General features: G+C 43.1%; 1 protein-coding gene across 1 annotated transcript in view; it reads left to right on the top strand.

Moving 5' to 3' along the window:
* clcn6 (chloride channel 6) overlaps positions 1-11,668 on the top strand; it is a gene marked incomplete at its 5' end in the record, with an annotated part of 99,449 nt that extends 87,781 nt beyond the window's left edge. Inside the window, 5 exons of the mRNA XM_080495964.1 lie at positions 3,399-3,559; positions 8,134-8,290; positions 8,372-8,479; positions 8,559-8,684; positions 8,755-11,668. Coding sequence (XP_080352090.1) covers positions 3,399-3,559; positions 8,134-8,290; positions 8,372-8,479; positions 8,559-8,684; positions 8,755-8,835 — 633 coding nt within the window. The 3' untranslated portion in view covers positions 8,836-11,668. The remainder of the gene's footprint in view (positions 1-3,398; positions 3,560-8,133; positions 8,291-8,371; positions 8,480-8,558; positions 8,685-8,754) is intronic.
* Between the last annotated feature and the right edge of the window lie 6,300 nt (positions 11,669-17,968).

Below are 17,968 nucleotides of genomic sequence, written 5' to 3'. Positions count from 1 at the left end.
TCAGATGAAGTCCTGCTGCCCTGGATTATATTTACTTCATTATTTCAAGATCACATCAGACATGTTGGTCACAGGAGCACAAAAATCAAACAAACAAGAACAAACGAAAGTTACATACGTAACTACAGTTCTATGAATCCAGGATGACCGCCAGATGCAATGCTTTAGTACTGGATGCCTACGTCTCATGTACACACTGGTCGAACACCTATACCAACAAAGTCACCTGTGACCCCTGCGTGACCCCCCGGAGTCTATAAGTTCTGGTGTCACCGGTGGATCTTTTCCTCAGGAATCTTCTTGCGAAACCATGGTGATTTCGAGTGACTGAACGCTCTAGCGGTCATCCGGGATTCATTGAACCGTACTTACGTATGTAACTTTCGTTCTGTTTCATTCCTGCTGACCGCCTGGGGCAGTGCTTTAACACTGTATGAGCAATGTCAACAGTGTCATGAGGAATCCGGATACGCACCTCACACACTGGATGCTGAAGGAGTGACAGCCAAGACCACTCTCAGAGGAGGGAGCACAGCCACGTTCACTCTGTAGAATCTGGTAAAGGTGTTCGGTGAGATCCACGAGGCTGCAGCACAGACCAACTCAATGGGTAATGAGAAGTCCATTGAGGTGGATACAGTCCTCATTGAGTGACATCTCACCCCAGATGGTGGGGTAGAGCACTGGCTGTGTAGGCCTGTGTAATGGCACCCCCACCTAGTGGGATAGCCTGCTTTGACCGGGCCCTTCCCTGCCTCGGGTCACCAAAGCAGACAAACAGCTGCTCGCATCGGCGTATGCTTGATGTGGCATTAATGTAAGTCTCCAGTCCCCGAACTGGGCACCCCTCCTGATGATAGGTCAACGCATGCCAAGCGCATCAGCTGGTTAACATATGAGAGCGACAAGACTTTTTGGATAAAAGCCATGTTTGGCCACAATGTGACCCCGCTCCCCCAAGGGTGCCACCTCAGACATGTGTCTTCCACTGACAGGGAATGGAGTTCACCAACTTGCTTAGTGGAGACAATAGCCAGGAGACACCCACTTGAGCTCCACTTGTGCCAAGGGTTCGAAGGGATGTCGACCCAGAACCAGGGGCAGATCCCATGCCGGAGCCCTCTGAATCCTTGGACCCTTAGGGCACCTTTTAGAAAGCAGGTCACCAACCGGTGGGAACCCACCATGGCCGAGGTCACCTGGGCATGTCTGCTGGAAATAGCAGCAACAAAGACCTTCAGCATGGAGAGTGGCCACTGTCCAGAAGGGACTGAAGGAAATCCAGGATAGCAGTCACTGGGAAGTGGACTGAGTCCAGCCGCCTGTCCACACACCAGACAGAGAACCTCCTGAACTTGCTCTCATATTGAGCTCGGGTGGATGTGCCAACGCGTTCAGGATGGTGGCTCTTACGGCATCGGTATACTCATTCAGAAGTGGGTCGGCCCCTGCAATGGCCAGGCCCACAGCGAGAGATGCCCAGGGTCTGGGTGCCAGATCTGACCCCCCAATTCGGAAATTGGGGGGTCAGATCAAAACTCCTGTCAAGGAGTGGCTGACGGTGACAGAGCCTGTACAGCAGGAGAAACCAGGTCCTCCTCGGCCACGAGAAGCCACAAGCAGCAAGCTGTGGCCCTGCTCTGAGACTCTATTTAGTGTTGGCATAATCAATGGCAGTGCTTCGTTAGCGTGAGCAGGAGCACTGCACGCTACTGTATCGAAATAAACAACAGCCGAAGCCATGATACAAAAGCAACAACTGAAGCTGTGAAAACACTGACCGGCTGTAAATTGCCTCATTAGCCTGAGCGGAAACACTGCTCCTCACTACGGACAAGCAACATAAAGCGATGGCCGAAACTGTGAAACCACTGACCGGGCTGTAAATCACCTCGTTAGCTCGAGTGTAAACACTTCTGTTAACTGCGGACAACATAAAGGGACAGCCGAAGCTGTGAAAAAACAAACCTGGGTTGCAACACCTCCTAAGCATGAGTGAAAAACACCGCTGTCAACAGTGTACAATCTCAACGTAAAGCACCAGCCAAAGCCGGGAAACACTGACGTGGGCTGCAATCGCTTCGTTCGCTCAAGCGAAGGCACTGCTGCTAACAGTGGCTATCCTATTGCCACGGTCAGTGTAACACACGGAAACAAACCGGTTGTATGATACCGTAGCGTCCTATTCAGCCCCTTGAGGGCGAACACAGGCTCACAGCTCCAACATATAAGGTCGCAGGGCTGCTGACACCGTGGCTCGTTCCGTAGTTTTCCTTTCCACGATCTTCACGGGACTAACGTCCAATCGACCATACGTGCGCAAGAAGATTTCAAGGAAAAGATCCACTGGTGACACTGGAACTTATACACTCTGGGGGGTCACGTGGGGGTCACAGGTGACTTTGTTGGTATAGGTGTTTGACCAGTGTGCACATGAGATGTAGATATCCAGTGCAAAAGCACCACCTCTGGCGGTCAGTATGGATGAACAAGAATTGGTTAAAACTGGGTCCAAGAAGAGAAAGACAAAGCACTGGAAGTATGAAAGATTAATACTCAACAACAGTTTGGCATGTTTTACTAAAGTCATTCTTTGTTATTATTCTTTATAATATAGATGAACTGTTAATGCTTAACTGTGACTGCTAATGACAGTTCTGTAGTTGTTTGTTAGTATTGGTATTTTAATTATTAAGTTTTGTCTTTTAATTTAACAAGAAGCCTTCTGTGTTTCTAATAGGTTTTGTCAGTGAACCATTGAATTGGACCCAGCACCTTTTCTATGATGTGTTAATTTATACATGATTCAGTATATCATGATCAATATATAAGCCTTCCTTCAGCTAAATTTATATTTTATACTTTCCATCACATATACTGTGTAGACCAGGGGTGAGCAATCCTGGTCCTGGAGGGCCACAGCCCTGCACGTTTTAGATGTCTCCTCACATCAATACAGCTGACAGCAATTAGTGGCTCCTTGTCAAGCTTTCTGCAGAGCCTCATCATGATAACAGGGGTGTTTGAGCAGGGAAACATCTAAAACATGCAGGACTGCGGCTCTCGAGGACCAGGATTGCCCACCCCGGTGTAGACAATAATGTCTTTGGTTAAAGTTACAGAATTTCACTGACATCAGAAGTGTTGTGAATTCTTCTGGAAAGCCTGTGTGTTTGACTTTCCTCCAGGTAAAGAATGAACAAAATAACTAACTAATCATACTATTTTAATCCCCTTGGGAAGATTTCTTTTTCCACATTGACCATTCTATTTCTAGGAGGTGGAGGGGGAGCCACATCACGGCGCTTGGGGAGCTGATTGGCATCAAGGGTGTTGCTTGGATTCCTTTGACTTTGTTGTATTGTCAGACTTGTTAGCTTGTCTTATTCCAAATGTAGAAGTCCAGTGTGGTTTCCCGAGCGGGTGAACAGTGGCGTCGCTGCCAATCCATGAAGTCGTACCCGTCCAGCGAATTAAGAAACGTTTGTGACGAGCAGAGTGCCATGACGAGACCAGCAGAGGACGGAGGGGATATGCTGCAGGTCATGTTAGAGAGGAGGTAATGCACGCACACACACACACACACACACACACACACACACACACACACACACACACACACACACACACACACACACACACACACACACACACACACACACACACACAGGACTTTAATAATATAATCTACCTGAACTTCACTGTGACTGTCACCCTATAGCTCCTCAAATACTTTATGCACCAAAAATCTAATACTTTTAACACCAAGTACCACCCCAGAAAATACTTGGCTCTCCAAGTACTGCCATAATGACCAACACTAAGCGTAGTAGGCCTAGTTGGAACTGTTGTGGGGGGGCCTGCATCACCACCCAAGAGACCCCGGCAAACCACCTTGGAGAGCCACACCCGGAAAGCACCAGACCGAGAGTGCAGAGAAGACCCCCAGGCAAGTGTGGCCCACAAGAGAAGGATAAAGGGCGCAGAGCCCCAGGCCTCAACCCAAGCCGCCAAGCCGGGACCAGCCGGAGCATGGACCCCAGGCTGCGCGGGCATAGTACCGCCCCTATCCCGGCGGCGAAGCTCGCCACACCACCGCCCACCGCCCACTCCCCCCCCAGAGAAGGCCCAGCCGCCGAGCCCCGGACCCACCCCTGGTGTCGCAGCTAGCACCCCCACCAGAAAAAGCAGGGAACCCAATCCCCAGGGCCCCAAAGCCCCACACCGGCCCGACGCCATCGAGTCCTCCATCGAGTGACGTTCTCTTCTATTGGGGAGTGTAGTTTAAGTGCACTAAGGGGGCTTTTTCACCAGAAAGAACCAGGGGCTCATTTGGGGCCAGGGCCAGAGTGAGCACCAGTTCTTTGTCTTTCCACCACCAAAGCCTTTTCTTTACAGGAACTAATTCAGTGCTACGCTGGCTCCACTTCTTTGTTGGGCCAGAGAGCTGCCGGGCTGGGGCCAAACGCGTCATCAGCTGGGGGTTGAGTTAACGCCGGAGTTATCGCTACTTACAAGGCAGAATAGATGTGAACCGTCTTTCTGAAAACTACAATGAACATGAAGCCCCGGAGTGGTTATCGAGAAAAAAATAAAAATAAAGCATGGGAACGATGTAACTAGTCGCTCTCTGAAGTTAATAATAGCAGGGAACGAGATCATTTAATCCTTTATCGTGGCACCGCAGCTGTCAAGGTACAGAGCTCCTCCACTGTGCTGTCAGCTGCTTGAGATATATAATTTAGAAGCAGTGCTAACTTCACATTCATGTCTTGTTTCGTGTTATGACCGCAGGCTGAGGCAATGCAGCCGCTCCGCAATACAATGTCTTGCAATACTGTGTTGCGCTCCGCTAAGAGACATCCACTATTTTCTACCACAGAACTTTGTAATGAAGCAATAATTTTGGTTCATCAGCAACTATAAAACAAACTACATACTACTGTAAATAAAAGCTTGGATTTTTAACTATAAAATTAGCCTTTTAATGGCTTCATGTGAAAGAGAACTTGATTCAGCGTGGGTTTACGTAGGCTTTAGAGCTGCGTTCTATCATTCTACACCTCCATTCCTGCTGATGCTGAAGCATTGGATTCAGAAACGTCCAGAAATAAAATGATAGGAGCAGAAATTCACTATGTAATGCCCAAATGTTGAAAAATAAACCCCAAGCACATTCACGCATTTTGTTTTTTCTCTCTCTCTGGCCACTCCGCGGCTCCGGACTGAAACAAGACGGACGTGATAAAACAACAATTGAGATAAGAGGATACACATTGTTTTCCGGCTCTTTGGTCTGCATCCGAGGTTCAGGTCAGACGAGATGGAGAGACCTGGTCCAAACCAATGAATACGGTCCATCTCCTTGTTCTTCTATGAGCGCTGTCAGCGCCAAATTTGTGACATTAGTGACGTATCACGTTTTGGAGTGACGCAATGACATGGCTTTCACTTGGCTCTTTTTTAACTGTGGAAAAAGAACCACTTCTTTGGCAGTGCTCATTTAAGAACTGGCCCTGGCACCAGCCCTGACTAGCTTCTACCCTGGTGGAAAAGCCCTAAAAGTCTGACAGCTTAGCTGATATGTTAATGCAGAGGTTTTTGATGTTTCCTGGTTTTAGTGGGGTATTTTGTGTGTGCTGAAACATCGAGTTAATAGGCAAGATGCTTGATTTATTCCAATTTTTAGAATATTCTGAAATTGCGGAGAATCTGTCTATTAACTGTATTGTTTCTGGAAGAGAGGTCTGTCTGTTTTGCAGGAAAAGTAATACATCATCTGCATAAAGGCATATTTTATGGGTTGCATTTGCTGTTCGTATTCCTTTTATGTTATTGTTCTGTCTAATGGCTGCTGCTAATGGTTCAATAAAAATTGCAAAGAGAGATGGTGAGAGTGGACACCCCTGCCTGGTGCCTCTCTCAAGATTGAAGCTTGAAGAAGTTTGACCATTCATTTTAACACAGGCACAGGGTGAGGTATTGAACACGTATTTGCCCAATAATGTTTCATCTAGTCTATAATCTATATAATATAGTCTAGTCTATATCATGAATAATAATCACACCAAAATCATAATCTCTTATGTTTTGTTATTAATAAAAAAAAATATTGACTTCATTTACAAGGCTCAGAATTCACAAAGTTCTCAAATTCACTGTCTCTATTTGTGACATGGGAATCACATTATGCACACTGTAGAGCAGTGGTTCCCAACCTTTTTTGACCAGTGTACCCCTTGAGCTGGTTTCCATGTGAAAAGTACCCCCTCTCTCGTGTGTGATTATTCGCCTTAATGTGTACTTATATTTAACCCTTTGTCTTTCTATCTATCCAACTGCTCATTTAAATAAAACAATTATTGTGAGTGTAAAAACATACCTTTTAATGAGACACTTGCGCTTGCTTGTCTTTCATAGGTCTTTCATAATTCCTTTTTTCACTGGGCTCCCCTGTGCCTGCGTCCGAGGCGACGGTAGCAGTAGCGGTAGCTGGACGTTTACTCCTGCCTAGCCATGCATCCATGTTTACAGTCGGTATGCAGCTAGAGTTAGCTAGCTTCGCGAATCGTGCGCGCCCCCAGCAAGAACGTGAACCTTTTTTTTTTTTTTAAAGCGCGCCACTTTATAGTCTTTTCATATTATGTGCATTGTAGTGTTGCAATCACTGTGGACGAACTGCTACTCATGGAAAATAAACGTATGGCCTTACTAAAATTCATGATATAATACAATATAATATAGTATTTTTTTTTTTTTTTGTGTGTGGATACTGTAGGCTAATTTATAATCTGTCTGCGTACCCCCTGCAATACCCTCGCGTACCCCTAGGGGTCCGTGTACCCCCGGTTGGGAATCACTGCTGTAGAGAACAGTTTCCCCTGCTGGTGGCATGTTGAAATGGAAAAAGTAAAAGGAATGAATGAATGTGTATGTTAGTAATACATATGAGCATATATTCTCCAGGGTAAATAGTTTTAATTCAAATGTTTGCAAATTTTAGTGATATATTCAACCAAATTCACACAACTGTGTCTGGATAGCCTATTAATGCATCTATTTACTTCACACCCCACACAAGCCTGAGCATTCTACTACCCCTGAAACAATACAACCAACCTCCCCCGAAAACATGTACAACCTTTTTTCTTTGCTAATAGAAATTCAACAAGCAGCTATTTGGGCAAAAGATAAAGCCCAGAAAAAAGCCTGGGCTCAGTTAAATGATCTATTTCTTCTACAGTTAATTATTTTTTAATGACAAGCGATAGATAGGATTTTAAATGCTGCAACCAAAAATACATTATTCAATCATGGTTTCAACACATTTAGAGTAAGTTATGACAATAATCACGAAAGACATTGTATTTCTATCAGTATATTCTATCAGTTCACATATATATGTGAACATGTGAGGAGAAAGTGCCCAGCTCATGTGTAACTGCTGTTTTGCTTCCACACTCACCCAGCAGTGTAGATTTACAACATAGGCACGACATGTTCAAAATCAACTTTAATGAATGTATTTGGTAACTAAACATCTAAATGTTATAGACATTGTAATCATCATTAAGAAAAATATTGAAGACATTTTACTTACTTGAATCTTGAGAAATCCAATGGAATAAGTCAAAGAGATGAGTCTGAAGATAAGTTTGCAGGTTGTGTGAGTTTGTGGCCTGAACACTGGACCTGTGTTTCTTTTCTTTTGGAAAAGAAACAACGAAACAAATGCTGTTTTTTTTTTGGGGGGGGTACCGAAACCTGATAGATAGATAGATAGATAGATAAATACTTTAATAATCTCCAAGAGAAATGTAGTTTTACAACATTGGGTCTTACTGGGTTATGTGGATAAAACAAATCTATTAGATGAAGCAAATCATGTTTGTCTACTTAAACAACTCCAAGGCAGATTGGAGTATTTTGTTTTTTCTGGTATTTCTTTGAGAGGTTTTAGTTATGAACTGGGTAAACAAACAATATTTCCTTGATGTGTTCAAAGACTGAAGCCTTCCTAGTTTTTTGTTACAAATTGTTATTCTGCCATATATATGAACGTTCTGTCTGTTTTAAACCAGTATGTTGTTCTCAGATCATAAATCTGTGCTCTGACCTGGACTTTGTGTACAGGCAGGCGCCATACCCAAACCTGTATCCAGACCAGTCTCCCAGTGAGGAGTGGACCATGGAGGAGCGCTTCAGGCCTCTCACCTTCCACGGACTCATCCTGCGCTCTCAGCTAGTCAACCTGCTTGTACGAGGTGTCTGCTACGCAGAGAACCAGTCGGTCAGTCACACATTCACATATCAACATGAACATCTGAAAAAGCTATATTCACACGGGATGTTCCTGCATCTCTAATGACAGAACACCATGCAGCTCAGACTGTCGTATGAAGAGATGACTGAAGACTATCCTCGGTACCCAGACATCCACGACCTGGACCTGGCCCTGCTCAACCCACGCATGATAGTGGTACAGCTCACCACACGTTTGCACTGCAGACTGGTAGCTGCCATCCCAGTGTGTTGAATAAAGATCTGTGTGTTCCTAGGATGTTACCCCCTACATGAACTCCTGCCCTTACACTGTTTCACCAAATACCCGCATCTCCCAAGTCTTCAACTTGTTCCGAACCATGGGCCTGCGACACCTCCCAGTGATCAACGCCACCGGGGAGGTGAGTCCTGAGGGAGGGTTCCACCATGCTCTTCTGATACAAACTCTTCATCATCACGTGTCTTTTTCAGATTGTTGGAATTATCACAAGACATAATCTGACCCACGAATTCTTGATGGCCAAACTGCAACAGCACTATGTCACGATCTGACCTGTGGACATCGTACCGAGCCTCATCCTTAACTTTGGAAAGGTTTTTAAGTATTTCTCTGTCTCTGATCTCATACAGCCATTTCTTTAACATCAAACTAACTCCCCGCTTTACAGAACATCCAAGATCTTGATTTGGTTTGAAAAGAAAAGGAAGGAAAATACTTTCTATTAAAGCTTTATTTCCCACATCAGACTTTAATGGAGACCATTAAAGATACATAATAAAGCGATACAAGTCCTCAGCTGTTCTTCGAGGTCTGATGTTGGGTTAAGTGACCAGTCAAAGTTCAGAGTGAGGACTAATTAGTCTGAGGGAGATGGAGCATGCTCGACCTGTACGAGGGAATCATTCTATTTCTAAATGTAGATCCTGTCAGGACTTTAAGCAAAGCTTGATCACATGTAGACTGCAGCAACCAGTGGTAAACATTTATTCATGAAATTAATAAATTTTTGTAATACATTTTTGTCATATTCACACACACACCACTGCTCAAGGACAGACAAAGATGGGAATCAAACCGACAACCCACTTCAGCTGTTCATGTTTTCTTCCTCTCCATCTCCTTTTGCTGGGAACCAGTTTAACTATTGATAATTTATCATTTTCTCACACAATCTTTAGTCAGGTTTTCACTTCGTCTATGTTTCAATGCACTGCACAGAGTGTCTGCTCTTGCTGCTTCTGTATTTTTGAGTTAAGTTTGACTTTTTTTAGTTTGACTTTGCTCTGGTGATTGTGTGAAAGTGACCTCATGTTTCTGCTCACAGGCCAAAGTCAAACTTCTCACACAGCATTTGTTCCTCACTTCTTGCATTCCCAGGACTTTTCTTTTCATTGTCACTGTTGCACATTTGTCATTTGTCGGTTTTAATTTAAGGTGTGATTACTGAGTTATAAATGCAGTAAAAGTAGACAGAGGTATCCTCGTGACCTGTGTGGACTTCTGCTTTTTGATCACAAGGTCATCTGTTGTCTTTTGTCCTGGTGACTATTAAACTGCCCGTTTTTGTTTAATCTAACGGATTTTTGAAGATTAACAGTAAAAATCCACCTTAAGAACACCTAAAATAACAGATATTTTGTGTTTGTAATGTTTTGAAATGGTTTTCAGGTCCAATCCTCTGGTACCTCATTCCAGTTATTTTCCTCAAATGTGAATTAAAGACAGTTCTTTGGTGTGAAGGCCTTTGTGTGTTCAAAGAAAGTGCAAAAGTACATATCTGTACAGAAAACTGATGTTAATAGTGCAATGCATGCTGTCTCTATTCTGTGTATTTATTTTTTCTTCTTGAAAATTATTTTTCAGTTTCTGACCAAAATGTTACCATTTGATTCCCCAACAAAAAGCAGCATTGTAGCCATGAATTAAAGCATTTTTTAGAGTTTAAACAGGTATCTGAACATGGCTTTATTAGGTTGGGGCTTGTTTTATTTTTTATTTCCTTAATTTTGAATTACATTTCAATAAGATCTTAGATTGTTTTGGTTTTTATAATGATTGTGTAATGCCATAAATGTTCAGTACAGAGAGGGACAATGTCTTTCCTATTTATTGTCCACCTGCTGTCAATAAATCAAACGTTTAAGCTCATTATCAGCACCCAAACAGAGAATACTTAAAATTGATTGCATTTCACTGCAGTGTGACCCACGTTATCGTCAACCTCCAACAGAGAGTGCAGACACTTCTTCTCCTTGTGATTTTGTTCAAGGTGAAATTTACCCTGCAATCCAAATTCTCCAAACAAAAGTATGTGAATCTCGTGGAATCTTGAATATCTGCGTTATTTTACAATAACATGTGATTTGACGTTCATTAACCAGTGACTCCTTTTTAACAGAGTCAGTAAAGCAACCCCAAACCATTACGTTTCTTCCACCGTGCTTCACTGTTTCATGCAGTATCACTTTTTACATCATACGTAGAGCTGCATGTTGTTGTCAAAATGTTCAATCTTATTTTGTCTGGACTAAATATTTTTCTTCTATTGACATGAAGCCTGCTCAATGTTACGAGATGTTTGCCCGTTTAGGACAGAGACACACACACACACACACACACACACACACACACACACACACACACACACACACACACACACACTGATTCATATAGGGACAGAAGAGACCCCCCCCCCCCCCCATGTTACATTTTAAAAGGCATTAAAACAATAGAAATTATAACAGGAGACGAACCCCTCTCAAAGGTGTCAGAAGAAAAGTTATGAAATATAGTGATTTGGTGCTTTTTCTCTAGGTAGCTTCCAGCGAGCAGATGTAGGGGAAAAAAACAACGCTGAAAACTTTGTGAACTCTGCTTTTACAACTCTATAACTTTTCCAATCGAACACAGTACAACAGTGGTGTTCGCGTTCAATTGAGAACCACAGTCTAGTATTGTTATTTATACTGTATTGGAAAAGCAGGACCCACATCATAAGATCTGGGGGAGGACAGAGAGGCTCCAGCAGCAGTAAATATTTCCAAAAGTTCCCATCGTTATTGTCAATGTAGATATTTTGACCTAAAGAATTTTGACAGGCTGATACTTTACATACTTAAAACACTTTAAACGGAGGCTATAGCTGGCACAAAAATCATTCGGAAATCTTCACTCTTCTAGTTACTTGTTGTTTAATTTAACTATATTTTGCTCATGTTATTTTTGCTGTCTGTAATATAATTAATTTGAGTTATGTGAATGTTTTTTGAATTGGACCATAGCTGTTCTCGATTTTATTTGTTTCCAGTCTTGACAGAACTTACTGTTGTTGTTAAGAGAACATTTTTCTTCTATTTGTATTTCCTGTCAGACAAGATGCAGAATGTGAGATTTAAAACAGTACGAGGGCCTGTGTAACCATACATCAAGAAGTTTGTTACTCTGCTCAAATGTCAAACTTTCAGTAAGACAAACAGTCTGTGCCTTTGTTTAAATAAAGGTTTAATGTTTCAGCTCACTTTGTGTGACTTGAGAGATCAGAAATGTGCTGGGAGGATTACTTATACACATTAATGAAAAGAAACCGGACAGATTAAATGTATGTATTCCTTTTAAAAGAAATAGTTCAGGAGCGGCACACAGTGATCATTTTTAGATGATGACAGAAGCAGAAAATGTTGTGGTATAAAGCAGCACTCCCCAACCTTTTTTGCACCATGGACCAGTTTAATGTGAGACAATATTTTCACAGACCGGTGTGGCGGATAAATACAACAAAATAAAAATGAATGATAAGACAAAATAAAATGATAAGGTCAACACACAAACTGTGGTATTTTGTAAATATAATAATACATGTGAATCCACTGTGTGGAAGTAAGTATGTCCTCATACTTACTTTTATGTTTTTTTATTTTCCTCTTTGCAAAGAAACTTTCCAAAGATGACTGTTTTTTACTCATTTTGCAAGCTTATGGGTTTAATATCAGTGCTAATGTATCACGTGATGGAGACAAGCGCGAGTCATAGACAGATGTAATGGAGAGTTCTGTCATTTTTCTAAATAAAAGATTGTTCAGACTCAAATAATTAATGAAACGTAAATAATGTAAGTTATTTTTTATTTTTAAGCATTCGATGAGCTGAAGGGTGGGGGGCAGTAGGTCATATTTATTTAAATGTAACAGTTACTTTCACACTCAAAGTTCATTATACACCGCCTTACTGAGATGTTAAAATGTGGTGAAGTAGTGCTCGTCACAGTGAAGTTCAGGTAGATAACATTATTAAAGTCCTCTGTGTGTGTGTGTGTGTGTGTGTGTGTGTGTGTGTGTGTGTGTGTGTGTGTGTGTGTGTGTGTGTGTGTGTGTGTGTGTGTGTGTGTGTGTGTGTGTGTGTGTGTGTGTGTGTGTGTGTGTGTGTGTGTGTGTGTGTGTGTGTGTGCGTGCGTGCGTGCATTACCTCCTCTCTAACATGACCTGCAGCATATCCTCTCCGCCCTCTGCTGGTCTCGTCATGGCGCTCTGCTCGTCACAGATGTTTCTTAAAGGAGTCATATCACACAACTTTTCAACACTTTCACATGGTTCTTATTTTTTCAAAAAACATTGTAACATTTGTATTCAAAGCTTTTTGCCCCAAATCCAGCTTGTCCTTGATTTTCACCTCTGCATCCTAGAAATAGGATGGTCAATGTGGAATAAGAAATCTTCTAACCATTCAGCGATTTGCAATACTGCAATACACTATTTCTAGGAGACTGAGACACCACCGAAAAATCTAAAACCCTTCAGTATGATAACTCCACACAAGAGGGTCTTTCACACAAGATTTCTTTCTCACCCCAGCTGATTCTGGATCTGTCTCCATTTGTTAACTGTTGTTCTGATTCCGTCACCTTCTCTCCTCCAGAGAAACTGGCCTACAACAATTCAGGCTTTTTGTAGGAAAAGCCAGAATGGCCTTTCCCCCGTGCACGTTTCAGCTCCAATCCTGGCGACGAGAGGGATGTTGGAATCCGACTCGAAGGACCAGATTGTCAGGAGAATTACCTGGTAAAAGCCTCAGGAGATTCTGTAAATACACAGGAAATCAGTCTGAGAATGATTGAAAAGTTGAAGACAAAGTCTATTAGAATATTCTTGCGAGACCAGACAAAATATCACCGTACAACCTGAGAGGGTATCCAGGAGATTAAGCCTGCAATTGAAGTTGAAGATCTGTTTTTTAAGGAACTGAATTGTTTTTGAAATATGTCAGGTGTATGAGGTGCATGTCTACTCCTAAGATGTTGAAGGTTACAAGAGTGGAATGGACATCACAGCATCCTGGGTCCCTGTTTGTTTACTTTGTAAATGACAAAACAAAGAGTGGTGTCACAGCACCCTCGGAACTTTGGACATTGTTCTTATCAGACAAAACAAATCTCTCCTAACAATAGTAAATATATGTATTGAGACACACCATTGTGTCTTCGTTCCTCCCCTCACCTATGGTCATGAACTATGGGTCATGACCGAAAGAACGAGATCCCGGATGCAAGCGGCTGAAATGAGCTTCCTCCGTAGGGTGGCTGGGCCTCACCCTTAGAGATAGGGTGAGGAGCTCAGTCACCCTTAGAGATAGGGTGAGGAGCTCCGTCACTCTTAGAGATAGGGTGAGGAGCTCAGTCACCCTTAGAGATAGGGTGAGGAGCTCAGTCACTCTTAGAGATAGGGTGAGGAGCTCAGTCACTCTTAGAGATAGGGTGAGGAGCTCAGTCACTCTTAGAGATAGGGTGAGGAGCTCAGTCACCCTTAGAGATAGGGGGAGGAGCTCAGTCACCCTTAGAGATAGGGTGAGGAGCTCAGTCACCCTTAGAGATAGGGTGAGGAGCTCAGTCACCCTTAGAGATAGGGTGAGGAGCTCAGTCACTCTTAGAGATAGGGTGAGGAGCTCAGTCACCCTTAGAGATAGGGTGAGGAGCTCAGTCACCAGGGAGGAGCTCGGAGTAGAGCCGCTGCTCCTCCACATCGAGAGGAGCCAGCTGAGGTGGCTCGGGCATCTATTTCGGATGCCCCCCGGACGCCTCCCGAGGGAGGTGTTCCGGGCATGTCCCTCCGGTAGGAGGCCTCGGGGCAGACCCAGGACACGCTGGAGGGACTATGTCTCTCGGCTGGCCTGGGAACGCCTTGGGGTGCCACCGGAGGAGCTGGAGGAAGTGTCTGGGGCGAGGGAAGTCTGGACAACTCTGCTCAGACTGCTGCCTCCGCGACCCGGCCCCGGATAAAGCGGTAGACAATGGATGGATGGATGGATGGATGGAGACACATCATACTGGGAATTAAGGGGAAAGTATTTGTTTGAAAAGATCACGGTGAGATCTCATCATCTGATTCTATGCATGTTTCTTTAAATCAACTAGTCACAAAACAACTAAACCACAAGAAACTTCATTAAATTAAAAACTCATCACCACAATTACAAAAGTCTAAATGTTTGGAAACATGTTGCATTGGTGAAGTGTGCTGAACTAAATGACGCTTGTCCGTGAATGTAGATTCTGCAAGTTTTCAGCCTGCAACTCAGAGATAATGAAGTGTCCACCTCTTCAACTCACTCAGTGAAAAACAACTGGAAAAGAAAACATGTCTCATTTTGCGCAGGATTTAGAATGAGCAGCAATTCTTTACTTGATGAGACACCACCTAAATATGTGAACATTATGTGAACAACAGGCTTTAACTGAAACAGTTTATTACGTATTAAATGCTGTATAGTCCCCAATAGACGTGCAGTGTGTGAGAGCAAGCTTCAGGTTAAGTGTCTCCAGGGAACATGTGAGCACAAGTTCAAACATTTAGTGAAATACAGTAAATACATGTGCCCGTGTTGACAAGTATTTCTGTAAACCGTGTCAGCGCACTTCTGCCTGGCATATCTGCTTGACATCGGTTCTGTGGATACCAAAGCTATTTTCAATTTTACTATTTGTGGTTTTCATGTATACAAAGCTTTTTGGAAGCCTGTTATTGGTGGATAATTAATGTGTAGTTGAACAACAAGCAGATTTGCAGTGGCAGTCTTGAAAGACAGTTTTGTTTTCGGACACATCCAGCGTGAAACCAGTCAGCTCACTTACCTTTTCCTTTGATGCAGAGGCAAAATCATTCCCAAAGTGAATGGTAAACAACAAAACTGGGGGACTGGACAAAGACTTGAAGTAAGGAAAGACTGTCCAATCTTTGAAAAAAGTAGGGCCTGACAACCCATTTGCATTATGATGAACTCTCACCATAAGGACAGAAGAAGTCCTATGACAGTTCTTTTAAACTGAAGGCTGTGAAGGAGGTCAGTGGTGGTTCCAGAAAGAAGGCTGTAGCCAAGAACTATCATGTACACAGAAGGCAAATACAAGAATGGTGCCAGTAAAAGAGTGAACTGATAAAACTGTCAAAAACATAAACTCTGGAAAGGAGTCAGGAGAAAAAATAAATACCTAGACATTGAGTAAAATCTGATTGATTGGTTTGAGGAAAGAAGATGAAATTGAAGATGAGTCTGGTGTTTCATAAAGCCAATTGTCACTTTCAAAGGAAGCGACAATTGGCTTCAAAAGTTCAAAAGAAGATACAGCCTGAGTTTCAGGAGAGTTACCCATGTGGCTCAGAAGTTACACAGTGTAATTCACAGCAATGATGACCATTTTCTTAAGACTGCCATAAGGCACAGGAGGTTGCAGAATTACCCTGAAATTTGTTTGTGATTATTATGGTGGTATTTGTGATTTGGACGAAACCCCAGTCTGGCTCGAAATGCCGAAACACTTGAACACAAGGAGACAAATTGTGTTGCCGTCAAAACTGCTATGCAGGAAAAGAAGCACTACACTGTCATCTTGACATCTTGTTCTCCTGCCTGGAGTAAGACCACCCCCACAGCAAGGTGTCCTGCATGGTGCCATCATCCATATATGTGTGAAACCAGGAAGAGCTGAGCAAATCAGGAAACGACATTTGTGTACTTGAACTGTGTTTGGAGACGCAACAACAAGAAAAGGGGGCCGTGGTTTGGGACAATTTCCATGGCCACTGAACCAACAGGGTGAAGACATTTGCCCAAAGAGAAGTCAATACTGATGTGTGTTGATCCCAGGAGGCTGCACATCAAAAGTCCAAGAATCCTCTGCAAGACCAATACAACGAGTGAATGTTTTCTGGTGGGAAAACATACACAGCAGCTGGTAACATGAGGGATCCCACTCTGAAATAATTTTTTCCGCTGGATAAAAACCTGCTATAATAACCACCAGGGAAGTTAAACCAGAGGAAAAGAGCTGGAGCAGTGATCACAACTTTATTTTTCCTATAGGTATTTGTCATCACTGAGGATGGTCCTCCTCTTATCCAGTGACTCCTGGTGAGATCTTTTCATTCCTACACAGCCACTCAGCCCTTTTCAATTGCCCTGTTTCAATTACCCTGGGGGTTAAATGTGGGGTTTTTTACTGGCTGGATCAAATTGAGGTAATGACAGCATGACATTCAACCCACTCAGGCTGCATCACAAGAGCCTCATAAACATCATTATGTCTGATCAAATGTTTGATGGCTGAGCATCGTGGTTACTGTAGCTCTCTTCATGACTGTGGACACAGGTTCTTTTCTAACAGGCATTTATTTTTTTAACAACGTATTGTAGGTTAAAAAATCCCAGGATACCTTGAGAACTTCAACCATCGCAAGATGAAAAGTATAAACATGTCAAAATGCACATTGTATGGCTCAAATTGCGTTAATATATAAGCATATATGATGAAATAGCACCTTATTCACTGTATGTCATAAAAAGAGTCTTTAGTTCTTCTTATGTCTTAATAACTTAAAAATATACAATAGGTTGTGTTGGGATCTCACCAGACCACAGAAAGTTTGTTAATTTCTACGGAAAGACAATTTTCATTTGTCATGATACACAGTCATGACATATGAATTCAGACGCAGGAATGTGGTTGACCATCACACCCAGTGGTGGTCACCTTTTGCCACAGCAGATCCTCCCCCGCTTTCTGCTCAAAAGATGCTTCCCCCATGCACTCAGCCAGTCACTGATTGGTTGAAGCTCTGAGGATTCGACACCTTCGAATCCACAACCTTTCAACAAAAAGTCTGCAAAAGCAGTCTCATAGAGAGTCTTGCAGTTAGTCTGCCCCAAGTAGGTGGGTTGCGGAAGGCAGCTCACTCAGCGTTAGCATACAGCTAACACCAGAGGCCTGCAACTAGGGGCCTTCACTCCTCAACTCCTCTTCTGACCTGACCACGAGGGTCAGACCTTCCCTGGACCCAGAGATCAGCGCCCAAAGTCTGATCTCCCATCAACCAAGGAAAACCATCACAGACCTGAGCGACCAGCTCCTCAGTCTGGACAAAAGGAACAACCAGGAGGCTGCAAAGAAGGATGGCTCCTGAATCGTCAACTTCATCTTCTTCTGATCAGCCTGCAGAACCAGCAACCACAGTTAGCAGGAGGTGCTAACTACAGGAGAAGACACCAGCTTCCCTCCAGCAGGACAACAACTGAAGTCCTTCAAAGACACAAAGGAAGTGGTAACAACAACTCTGCATTACCTGAGATTAGTAAAACCTGATGCTATGCATCAAACTGGTTAACTTTGTGAAGATGTGTTGATACTATTACATTGATTGA

This window comes from Blennius ocellaris, assembly GCF_963422515.1.
Source record: "Blennius ocellaris genome assembly, chromosome: 5".
Classification (NCBI taxonomy): Eukaryota; Metazoa; Chordata; class Actinopteri; order Blenniiformes; family Blenniidae; genus Blennius; species Blennius ocellaris.
Note: the sequence above shows the minus strand (reverse complement) of the source record. Positions and strands in the feature narration are given on the sequence as shown.